The sequence below is a fragment of the Argiope bruennichi genome, chromosome 10 (assembly GCF_947563725.1).
Source record: "Argiope bruennichi chromosome 10, qqArgBrue1.1, whole genome shotgun sequence".
Classification (NCBI taxonomy): domain Eukaryota; kingdom Metazoa; phylum Arthropoda; class Arachnida; order Araneae; family Araneidae; genus Argiope; species Argiope bruennichi.
In genome coordinates, this window is record NC_079160.1 from 108,009,206 (window position 1) to 108,022,551 (window position 13,346).

Sequence of the window (13,346 nt, forward strand, 5' to 3'; positions counted from 1 at the left end):
TACTTAAAGTTTAAAAAATACAATTAAATTAGAAGCAAATTTACTTGTGATACATTACTTATTGATGTATTACTTTTTTTAATACACCTTTTTTTTCATTTATCAGTTAAATTAAATCTTAAAACAACAAAGCTATATCAGATATAAAAATATTCTTAATTTCACACCATTTTTATTTCCATGAAAAATAATCGTTGAAGCTCATGAAAAAAATTATGGATCAATAAATCATTAGCTAAGCCTCAGTTTAGTGGAAAACTATCATTTAGATTCTATTTTTAATGCTGAACTGGAAATTTGTTAAATAATTTTTGATTCCCAATTGTATAGCAACATACATTTTAAGAAGCCTTTGTTAGATTAGACTATTATTTTTTGCTCTATTAGACCTTGTGTTACTTGTTGTAGAGATATTGCTATACTCAACAAATAATTTATATTTTATCAACAATAATGCATTTTAAATAACTATTGCATTGAGAGAACTTTTAAGATATATTAGAATATTTGAAGATATTAATTTATTATTTTTATATTTTCTGCAACACTGTTTTAAAAAAAAATTTGGATAGAAGATGAAAGGTTCTGAATATTTTGATTCAATAAAAGTTGAAATGCTATATTTTTTTTAAAATTGCGAAATTCAAATGAATGTATTAGGTACATACTGCAATGTTCTATCATTTATCTGTGTGCAGTGCATCGGAGATGATTTAAAGTTTTTCTTCAATAATATTGAAAATTATTTTAAATCCCAATTTTTAAAATTTGGTTTTTCAGATACATCCATTATTTCAGAGAAATTTTTTTCTTGAACTTTCATGAAGTTTTCAAAATTAGCTTTTAATTGATTTGTAATAATGTTTTTTATTGCTGTAATTAAGCTCCAGACATATCTTACAATCACATATTTTGAAAAGCGTTAATTTTATAACAATAATAATAAAAGGAAGCGTTTTTCGGACATTAATTTCAAAGCAGGATTTTTACTTCCTTTAACATAAATAACATATCTTTAATGACATAATTAACATAACATATATCTTTGGCGTTAACATAAATAATTATCTTTATTAATATAAATAACATCTTTGGCGAACAGCTGGTTTGCCGGGCGTATTGCTCGCCAAACTTTTCAATTACATTTTTTATGTAACTTGGTCTCTTAACTTCAACAAAATATTTTTAAGCTTCAAATTTTGTTAGTCATATAACTCATACTATTATAGAAGCCTTAAGCCACTCGGTTTATTGTCCTGTATATCGTTCTAATCTGCTGTCAGGTGCCTTAATATTTGAACTTTTGATAAAAGTACACGTGATTAAACTTCAATTAACACATAAACAAAAATAAAAAACATGCTGAAACCGAGCATGTTTTTTAAAAATATGAGTACAGAAAACAGAATGGTTTGGCAGCGAAGTCTTATGTGCACTATGAAATAATTTTCATAATTTATGCAATATTTCAAATAACTATTTAATAAAATTTTTTGATTTACCATATAATTTAGTTATTCTTTGAAATGGACTTAAATGATGTAAATGATAATATTTTACTTTGTTTCGGTAAATAAATGTACTTGAAAAAAATTATGAAGTCTAAATTTTATACAGTCCTTTGGTCCTAAGAAAACATATTTTTCGAAATATTCTTGACATTACAATTTTTATATAAAAAAATAAATAATAATAATAATAAACGTTTCTATCTTCTTCGATCAAATCTGACAGAATTATGAAATTTTGAAGATAACAGTTTTAGAGCATCAATATTTTCATGTTCTTAGTCCAATCAGCTTTGGGGAAACTCTGATTGATGGAGTGGTCTAAAATCACATTTTTATGAAAGATTAATATTCAAATTTTCATAACTCACCAACTTTTCTTCGCAAAAGAATGGGCCTTTCTTCTTATTTAAAAATGTTTGCCTTTGCCGATCAGCTAGTTTGCTGGGAATGTTGGTTACATTAAAGTTTCTTTAAATCGTGCAATAATTTCATGACCATGATTCCGCCAAATTATTAGATATTAAAGACGTGCTATTTTAATTGTCTGTTACATATGCTCTGTTTATTGTGTACATGAACCTTCCGAATAGAGATCAGTCCCATGGCATCATGATGCTACTAATAACGTAAATATCTGGTTCATCTATCTCCTAAATTTTGAGATAAAATAATTTGATTTTTTTTTCTATGTCTCTTAAACGATATGAATATTAAACAGAAACCTTGTTCTATTGATTTCAACAATAATAAAAAACCACGTGATCAAATAGCAGTAGAACAATGAAAACAATTTGAATTTCAGGGCAACAATGTAATCTATTGTTGGAAAACAGCCAATAAAATATTTTTTTAAAAATTGCCAAAATTAAGGTCAATAATTAAAGAAGTAAGGTGTAAATAACGCTTAAATAAAGGTTAAAAATTACTAGAATTGATTAATTTCTTAATATTTTAAATAATTTAATTAAAATATTTTAAAGAAATTGCCAAAATCGTACAAATTTCGTATTTGTACGATTATTAAATGTGTTTCGTGAAAAAGAAAATATTTTTAAATTTTAAAATGGTATAATATTTTTGGAAACTATACAGAGAAAACGTCAAAATTCAACTTAATTTATAATTAATTAAAATTCAAATAATGATAAAAATATTTTTATCATTAAAAAGATAATATTTTTAAACTTTAACTTGATCTAAAAATCGTTTGCGCTTTAATACTTTTGTAAGTTATAGCTAAAAAACGTGGAAATTTTGCTTAATTTTTTAATTAATTCTCTTCCAATTTTAATTAAAGAAATCGCTTCGATGTGCACATTCCTGATCTCTAGGGGGTATACATATAACAATTTTGATAGCTGTAAATCAAGCCATCTGAACTGTAGAGCGCCATCAACCACATGCACACACACACACGCACACACACACACACACACACACACACACACACACACACACACACACACAAACACACACACACACACACACACACACACACACACACACACACACACACACACACACACACACACACACACACACATTCTTCTTTATTATTAGTATAGAAAAGATTTTAAGCTGACGTTAAGGACTGTAGGTGATGGCAGATGCAATCAAGCCATGCGAAGACAAGATAGACGATTCCGAAATATTTTATTCTGCTAAATTATTTTATAATAGAGGTTCGAACTTAAAGTATGTCGCTTTCCACCTCAGCATCCATTAAGAATCCCTGTAAATAAATATTTCCAACTATAAGAATGCCATGGCAGGAAAAAGTATTAATGATTCTAATCAGAATACTTTATCATTATTGTGTAAGTATAATTTAAAACAGTATTTTCTATGATGTGATAGGATATCGTTTATAAATGTTGATTGATATAGCTAAATGCTATTAACATCGTGAGGGATAATCTCTTCACTGATGGTTGCTACCCTATTTATTTCATATTTTTCATTATATATTTTTAATTAATATTCTTGCACAGTTCATTTGTAATTTATTTATTTTATATAATTCTTTATCATATAATTTTACAAATATAAAACTTTTTAAAATAATGAAATTATAATGAAAGTGAGAATAAAATTCATCGCTACAAAACAGATATGCTTGTAAGATTTTCATTACTCTAAACTGTTTCTATCATTCAAGTGAAAAATTCCGTTACTATCATTTTAGCATATTTTTTAAGAGATGATAAAATGTGACACTCAATAATAATAATGAAAAAATGCAACTAACAAACTTAAGATGTGCCGTTAAGGTAAAATTATTTATCTACTTGGAATGATCGAATGTAAATAAGAATTTCTTTGTCAGTTGCAACGTTCTTTCCTTTTATTTAAAATATGATAAGGCGCAATTGAAAAGAACGAACGGAGCAATCTGCAAAATTAACAGCGGAAACTTATCGTTTGCGGTTTATCCCGTCAAATGATATGCACGGATGAAAACGGGAACTCTGAAAGTGAAACTAAAAATTAAGTTCATCTCCCACCTCGAGTAGAAGGGGAAGTCCCTTATCGAGGTTAATATACATTTCCGAAAACGGTTTGGGACACAGTTCTCTATGAGCAATTCAATAGAAGACATGACGTCCCAACGAGCCACTCAGAAACCGGTAGAAGGTAAATTACTTTTTACATTTAAGTATTCAGAATTAATCTCGTAAAATGCAATTATTTTTTCGATAAGAGCAAGTGATAACTGAATGTGATAATTTTTTTCAATAACAAAAAACTAATGATAATAAATGGAATCCTATTTAATAGAAAAGATAAATCATTTCAATAAAATTTATTAAACTGGCTTCTCAGGATGTTTTTTCATCTTTGCTCTATAGAAAATTACTGTATTTTTTTTTTTTGGATGCTGCTTTTTATTAAACATTTTTTTACTACAGATAAAAATGAAGTGTACAAATTAGAGTTGCCATTAATATATAAGTAATCTGATGAAACTTAAGAAATTTAAATCAATTTACTTTCAAATTTTATTTTTTTCCAACAATAGAATTTGAAAATTATACCACTTATATTGCTTAGTGATTAAATTTTTTAAACTAGAAAAAAATGTACACTTTGTCACAGTTAAATTCCTTAACATAAAAATTATTGTGATGTAATATTATAATTATTACAGTCAGAAGAAAAAGTACCGAACTTGAATATGTTAAACTATTTTTATTAGTTTAGAGTTGAACAGTAATTGGTATAAAATAAAATATCAATATTCAGAATTTTCCATTTCTTTTCATTTGTTTTATGATATATAATATTATTTAATCGAGGCAATTACTATCAAACGACTTCTTATCGATTAAATAACATCAAATACTTTCATCGTAAAGAACTCCTACTTTTACTAGTAGAAAAGGCTTTATTTCAATCATATCAGAAAAATGCTATGTGTTATTGACAAAATTGCTGCAAAATAACTTGAACTGTTCCAGTTATAATGGAATACTGTTTATCCAGATAAAAGAAAAATAAATATTTATAAATATATTTACAAAAACGAATAAATTAATGGATGCTTTATTAAACAAACGATAATTATTAAAAGAAAATACGAAAGAAAAAAAGAAAAAGATAAATATTGATAGGATTCATAAAATCATTTTTCCTTACTGTTTTCTCAATTGCCCTTTTTATACTTTTAACTCAAAATGAAATATTATGTAAAATGCAAATGAAATAAAATATTATGTAAAATGCAATGGATTGTAATGCTGATGAAAATTAAATTGGATTAGTTGCTATAATCATGAACTGATAAAATAACAGTTTTAATTCATTAAAAAATTTATTCATTTTTGAAATTATTTATTTTTAATTCATTTCTTTAGATTATTTTATTTATCTAAAATTTCTTTATAAAAGGAAACTGAACATGTCATAGATGTGGTTGCCGTTCAGCAAATATAGCAAAAGTAAATTTTTGGGAGTGATGATATTTTTATTTAGTCGCATACAAATCTTTCTTTGAGTAAAATAGAAAAATTGTGTAATAGTATTTAATCGGGATAAATAGCTTAATTTAAAGAGAAAATCTTTTCAATTTCTTAGGATGATCTAGAAGCTCCTGTTGACAAATTATTTTTATTGATCTTCTAATATGACCAAACATAATTTATTTAGAGGATTTAAATATGCACTATATATATATTTCACTCAAATTTGCTGAAGTTTATTTAAGAAAAATTGAGCAAAATTTTTGCATTTCTCAGCAATTATTTTCAAAAATATGGTACAGAAATAATTTTTACACTCTTCTAAAATTCGAAAATATTTCATTTTCAATATTACTAATATTGTTTTGAGTAAATTTTTCAAGAAATTTTTAAAAAATCGTTTTTTAAAAATTTTGGGAAAAAAAATCGAAAAAGTACATGAAATTTTTACTATTGCCAATTTTATTATATTTATATATTTTTCTTTTTTGAACAAACTTTTAGTTAATGATTATTATTTAATTATTCATTTTCAATACAATTGAAAGTTGATTCTTAAATATAATTCATAATATTATCTCTTTTTATTGAAAGTCATTTTGTTCAGTTGATTTTGCCTACTTCGTCAATTCTTATTAATCCAATTTTTTTTTTTCTGTTTCTTCAAATTATGATAAGAAATTGTATTTAGTTCACCGGTTTTTTTTTGCATTAAATAAAAAGCAGTTTAAAAGTTCTGTTCTATTAATTTTCCCAGATTCATTTTTCACCTACGATTTTAAATACATCTGTTTTATGATTTTAAACCCATTTTTTCATTCACTACATCATAATCTTTAATAGAAATTATGTTATACAGTTAGCAGTAATTTATTATTAATAACAATTAATTCATACTATAGATAACAAATTGGTTTAAATAATGTAGGTATTAATAATAAATTAGATATTAATTCAAAAGGCGTTTATTTAATTTTAATGATGAATTTAGCTCCATAGAAGAATGAAATTTTTTTTAAAGGTATAAAAAATGTTTTTATTTTTATCATTTCGATTTTAATAAATGAAATTCAAATTTCAAAATTTTGGACCATTTGAATCAAAATCATGTACTATGCATCTATTGATTTTATAGTTACTTTTTTAATTTGTGAAAATATATTCCTTTTTGTTTGTATTGATTACAGAAACAAATTCTAGTACTTGCTTTTAAATATAAAGATTTTTTTTCAGAATGCTTTTTAATATAATATCAGCTTTAATAAGTGCGATTTTAAAATAATATATTAATGTATACTGCTGACATTGTTAGACATATAGTATATATTAACCTATAGAAGCTATATTTTAACTTAGATTAAATAGATATTTCTATGTTATCCATAAATAGTATCAAATATTTCAGTAATATCTAATGCTTACAAAGAGGTTACAGAAATCCTCCAAAATAAAATCCGATATGCCCCTACCTTTTTTAAAACCATAAATATGCAATAATTGTTACTATTTTTTAAAATAAACCTTCGCATGGTAATTTTAATGTCAAAATCTTTCAAATGCTGATCTGAATGGTTCTGCTGTCAATGCGAAATAGATGGCGAAATCAGATGACGTCATTACAAGGTAATTCGAGCGAGCAACCAATCAGCTTGCAGACGAGCAGCCTGCGGGAAAACCCAAGCTTAATTTGTAGTTTCAGTTTCACTTCCAGCTGGAGGGGAAAATGCGGCGTGCTGAACAATCTTAAGATAATGTTTATCTATCGTTCAATTTTTTTTTATATCGCACATCCTGTAAAAAATATGCAACTGCATCCGATGAAGTTGCGTATTAGTTCTTGCGCAGTTCTTGACTGTCAGAACCGGTTGGAAAAATATGTCCCTTTCTTTATTTAAATAATTCGCAATATTTTTTTAAATATGATAATAATGACTGGCATAGGTGGAAAAAGAAAATCTATCGTTCACACAATCCAATTTAATCATTATGCATTTGCTATTTTAAAGCAGCGAGCATCAGGTCCAGTTAGTGAATACCTGAGTCCAAGCAATAACTTCACCTCTCCCCCATAAAATAAATAATAATAATAATAATAAACAGTATCAATGAGATTTATTATATATTATAATAAATATATAATAAAAGTTAAAAATAAGAACAAAAAGGGAGAAAGAAGCATGAACGAAACATTTTTCTTCTATTTTTATTAATTTTTAAGTAGGTTGACTCATTTTCCAACGATCATATTAGAATGAAAATGCTAAAATGGTTGGAAAATATTCTTCTATAGATGGTATAGAAAAAACATTAAATATAACCATATATTTTAACGCGAATTTTCATTGATCAATATATTCAGAATAATCCAAGATATAATACAGCTCGAATTTCGGTTGTTTTTTCCAATGCGGTAAAAGGGGCCTCTGTTAATCCGGAAGGTTCGGTCACTATAGTTAAATATGGAGAATTAGCAAGAAAGGAAGAATATTATGGTCTAAAGTTGATCGCATTACGAAGAACAATAAAATCAAAATGATTTAGAAACTTTCTATTGAACAGGTTTCTTGCTGTGTCAAACAAACACTTCTATAGTCGCTCCCCCCCCCCAAATAATCAGTCTTTTGATTTTTAATTATTTATTACATCCCACACATTTGATCAAAAATAGATGACATGGATTCAATTTATAAAAATATCAAGCACGAAAAGGTAATAATTCCTGATTCATTTTTATGTTCACGTATACGTTCTATAAAGAAAGTATAGTGATCCTTATAAAATTATCAGATTTTGACGAAACTCTACGTTTTAGACCCCCTCTTCCAAATTAGAAAGCATGTCCGTCTGTCTCTGACATAGATAACTTAAAAACGCTTTGATCTAGATGGTTGAAATTTGGTATACGGTTATCTTTCAAATTTTGTGTAAAATCTGTCCTGAGGAAGCCCGGCTGTCCAGAAGTTTGAATATAAGTTAACACAATGACTATAAAAGAATGAGAACTAGATAGATGAAATTCGTCGCACAGATGTAGACTCTATAGTGTCGACATCTGTCAAATTTTGAACCGTTCTAATAAAGGGTTTATTGCCTGTCAATCTGTAGTTTCAGAAATACGTAAAAACTATAATTTTAAAATGAAGTGACTTAAATATACCTAATTTGGTACGGGCTTTTGTGACTACAAGTGCAGTTTTGTTTCAAATCTTCGTTTGAATCGGTTGAGAGTAACGAATCTAAAATACAAATTCGATTTTGAGATACTATTAACCACATGCGAGAGATTAATCGCCAAATAACTCGCCAAAGATCACACGATAGATTCTGTAAAAATGCTAAATTAACGCCAAAAGATAATATTTCATCATTATTGTACGCCAATGCAAGGTGTTCTCTGGCAAGACAAGTTTATTTAAGAGAATGCAAGAAAGTTTTCCAGTGACAACTTCCACTGGTTAATTATTATTTCCGATTACATATTCATTCGCCCATGTTGCTCTTTAGACAAGCTGGATTCCCCATAAGGAATTCTCTGCCCCGCTCTTTTAGTCTATCTTTTATCTTGTGGTTTCGTGAAATGAGGAATCTCGAGTTGAGTTGTGTTTGTTTTTTATGGCACAAAAGCTATCTTTGGCTAAGCTGTGCCAGATTCTTGAACTTAAAATATTTATATCAATTGATAATAAAATCAAAGTATGGAATGCCTACAAATTCCAAATGTCTAAAAGCGTAAATCTGTGAATCATGAAAAAGCGTAACAATGATGTATGGGACTGTGCTATAAAGCGCAGTTAATGTTTAGATGTGATTATAAAAACCAATAATTTTTAAAAAACTAAAAAGGCCAACATGCGGGGTTTTAGAAATCAACTCGCCCAATTCTGATGGAGATTTCTGAAAACATGCAAGACGCTGGATAGAAAAACGTGGACATTCCACAAGAATATGTAAAACAGATATTGGACTATTACACATTGAGCAAAAGGGTGTTGGGTCTCCCATCAACAGATGTCTGTGGGTGAATCGAGTGTGTTCAATCTTCAACCTAGTTAAAATTGTGTCCAGTTTTCTGCTGTGTAAAGTGGGCCAGAAATCTATTGTAAACTTAATTGTATGGAGCTTATTGCGAATCTGTGCATCCCATTCAGTTTGCCATTTGGAATACAAAATATGACATATATATTTCTTATAATCAGAAAGAGGAGTCTGTGTTGACAAAAAAGTAGTAGCCAATTTAGCTGCCTTATCAGCATTTTCATTTCCTGGAATTCCCACATGTGTGGGGACCCAGCATAAAATAATTTGAAAGCCCTTCCAGATAAGTTTGTCATACAAGTTTAAAATGTTGAAAAGCAAAGGATGGCTGCGAGCATGTAAAGATGATAGAGAGAGATTCCAAAGCGCTGAAGTGAATCAGTGTATATTATACAGTTATCTGCGGAACAATCGGAAATAACCGATAAAGCTTTTAAAATAGCAGTTACTTCTGCTGTAAAAATGGAACAAAATGAATTGATTCTATAAGCTATTGTGGAATTTGAAATATTACAAGCGAAAGAAGTAGCCGGAAGAATCTCGAAGAAAACATTGTTTTCAATTTACAAGCTGGTATAAAGATGATGGTGCGAAGATTTTTTTCATAACCTGCAAGGAGTTTAATGGTAAAATATTGCCTTTTTATGTTATGACTCTATGCTAAATGTTTCTGTAATGCTTTTACTATAAATATTTTTATTTATTCGTAATATTAATAAAATTGTAAACAAAAATTAATGGAAAACAATACTATAAATATTAACAAAAAAAAAAGTGATATTTCAAACGCATGATGGATGAAATGTTTTGTGTTATCCTATTTTAATTTAAAATAAGCTATCTGTCTTATTATTGCTAGTACGCAAAAATAAAACATAAATATTAAATTGATAAATATTAAAAAAAAGAAATTAAGAAATAAAAAAGTGGGAATTGGCTCAGGAAATTAGAGAACATTTTTAGAATGCAATTAACATGGGCTAAATTAAGATAAAAACTAAGAAATAAATTAGGATTGAAATTAAATTACGAAAACATTACATATATATATCTATAGATAATATGTGCCCAACTTCGTTTGAATCCGTTTAGAAGTGTGAATTGTCTAAAGATGAAACATACAGACGCATTTTTAATTATGCATATAAAGATTTACATAATCAGTATCTATTTCATTATTTTAATTATTCCTCCTTTCAGTGCCAGAGGCCCCTCGGCCTGGCGAGCCCGACCTCATTGACATGGTGAACGAACTGCAAAATAAGCTGATCAACAACGGCTTCAGCCTGGACCTCTCGCTGCCCCAGATAGTCGTGGTGGGATCGCAGAGTGCAGGAAAAAGCAGCGTCTTGGAAAACATCGTGGGAAGGTGAGGTTTCTGATTTCTCACATTTCACCCTCATTCAATTAATTAAATGAACGCTATAATCAGTAAATTATCTATCTTACATTCTTCAGTAATAGCTTTCGGCATTATTTTGCCTTTTGTAGTTAATTTTGAATAATTTAATTTATAGTCAATGAAAAAATTACAACAAAATTTGTGATGTGATTTAAGTAAGTTTCAAAATCAATGTTTTCGATTATTTTTCTTACATTCCTTACTCTAGTTTATAAAGATTTACTCAAACATTACAGAGCAATAAAAAGGAACCGTGAAAATTTAAGGTTAAAATGCATATTCTTACAAAATTTTCTTCTGCAAATACCGTCAATCAATCGTAATAACGCAGCGCATTTAATCGCTAGTTCAGCAGTTTGCTTGCTGTCTAATCCTCTAATTTTTTTACTTGTTTTCGACTCCGAGTACTCTCACACACGACCTTCAGAGTGCCTGTCTTTTATAGTCCCGGGAGGTGGGGCTAGAATCTTCCAGACCTGGGTGTATCTCGGTTCTTAGTGGATGGATCGTGAAAGTTCTCGAACTTTCCGGTATGATCCATTTAGTCGCCAAATTCGTCACCAAGTCGCCAAGTTCAGCACGTACAGGACAGATCTTACAAAGGTATTAACGGTTTTCCCCAGGATAACACTATTCGTGTCGGGTAGCAAAATTACAGATTTGTAACAATATACATGTAGGGCTGGTACTTTCATATGAACAAGTAATAGTAACAACACAATATCTTTAATTAATTTTTTGCTTTCTCATATGCGTAGTATAGAGAAAATATTGCAATAATCAAAACTCGAGATTTTGACAATTTTCCACGTCTTAGATCACCTTGAATTCGAAAAACAAAATTTTAGAAAATGTCCGTCTGTCTGACTGTGGCGAAGATAACTTTAAAACACTTTGAACTAGACGGAAAAAATTTGGCATTGGGTTTTTATACCAAATAGAATTCTGTGAAATTCTGAGCAAATTTTGTCCAGAGGAAGTATGTCTGTTCCGCTATTCGAATATAATAGTTAATACAATAACTAGAAACGAAAAGAGACAGATGAAATTCGGTACACAGATTTGATGCAGACAAGTATCAAAGTTTGAATCAAATCCGACTAGAGGTTGACCGTCTGACGGTCTGTATTTTCAGAAACATGTAAAACTTACCAAGGATGACACGATACATTCAGTAAAAATGCTACATTGAAGCCAAAGATTAATATTTCGTAATATTTTGTACACCAATACCACACAAAACATTCTTTGGGATAAAACCTTTATTAGAGAGTATGCGAGAAAGTTTTGGGGAGACCAATTCGACTAGTTTTCTTTGCAAATTAGAAAAACCAATTTTCTTAAATGTACTTGTAATATTTAAAATTTGAAAAACGTATAATCTTGTTAATATTCGTAACATTTATTTGTAGATCGTAAGAAATTTTTTTTCCCCGCATTTCAAAAAGCTCTTTGAATTACTAGATAAATTTTTAAATCTTCTTTTATTCTTTTTCAGGGAATTTCTTCCACGAGGTAACAGTCTTGTAACAAGAAGACCGACTCTGATTCAGCTCTACCCAACCCAATCTGAAGGTCTGATACATTTTATTGAGTTTATTATTTGTTTGATGCTCAATTGCAGCCACTACGATTTAAAATTTTATTTTGTTTGGTACGACCGGAGTTTAACTCCTTGCTTGGCGCAATTTTCAGAAATCGACAAATCGTCAACATCGGTCTTGCGCCATGTTTTGCGAAATGTTCAAAAGCGATAGAGCAGATGTGCAATCATAGCACATAATAAAGGCGAAAGATAATAGGTTTGCCAGTCTGGAAGTTGTCAGCTTTGGCGCATTATCACGACTTGGCGAAAAAGGGGACTAAACTCCGGTTCACCCTTTTGTTTATTTGTGGTTTCGTTAAGTTGAAAAAGCAAAATTGTTGAATATACTAATTAGAGAGATCGCCACATGTTTTTTTTATTATCTCTTTATAGCTCTTATCTGTGCACTTATGCATTCTTAATACAATAAAATGAAAGAACCGTTGAAACCGTGTACTTGTTAGCAGCACGAATGAAACAGAATTCGAAGACGCCTTTTCCATTTGTTTGACACTTTTCTGTTAGCATGGCTTTTTGCTTCCTTACCAAGTCTAACCTTAATATTTAGCCACTACGTTCCAATATTATTTATACTATGCATTCGATGATATTTGTTGACAATGTAGAACTTGGCGACAGTTGGCGTCAATAATTTAGCTTGCAGATGATCGGATTATCTTGTGCCTTCTCGACCAGGAGTGAACCGGAGTTTAACCCCCTTCTTCGCCAAATTGCGATAACGCGCCAAAGCTGGCACTTAACTTAACTTACTTATGGTACTTAAAGCTTTATTATGCACTATGATTGGACATCTGCTCCCTTGCTTTTGAACATTTCGCAAGACCGTTGTTGGC

General features: G+C 29.1%; 1 protein-coding gene across 1 annotated transcript in view; it reads left to right on the forward strand.

Annotated features, from left to right (window-relative positions):
- The first annotated feature begins 3,991 nt into the window (after positions 1 to 3,991).
- The window catches only part of LOC129988102 (dynamin-1-like), a 33,694-nt gene continuing 24,339 nt past the window's right edge, over positions 3,992 to 13,346 (forward strand). Inside the window, exons 1-3 of the mRNA XM_056096228.1 lie at positions 3,992 to 4,145; positions 10,706 to 10,874; positions 12,406 to 12,482. Coding sequence (XP_055952203.1) covers positions 4,088 to 4,145; positions 10,706 to 10,874; positions 12,406 to 12,482 — 304 coding nt within the window. The 5' untranslated portion in view covers positions 3,992 to 4,087. The remainder of the gene's footprint in view (positions 4,146 to 10,705; positions 10,875 to 12,405; positions 12,483 to 13,346) is intronic.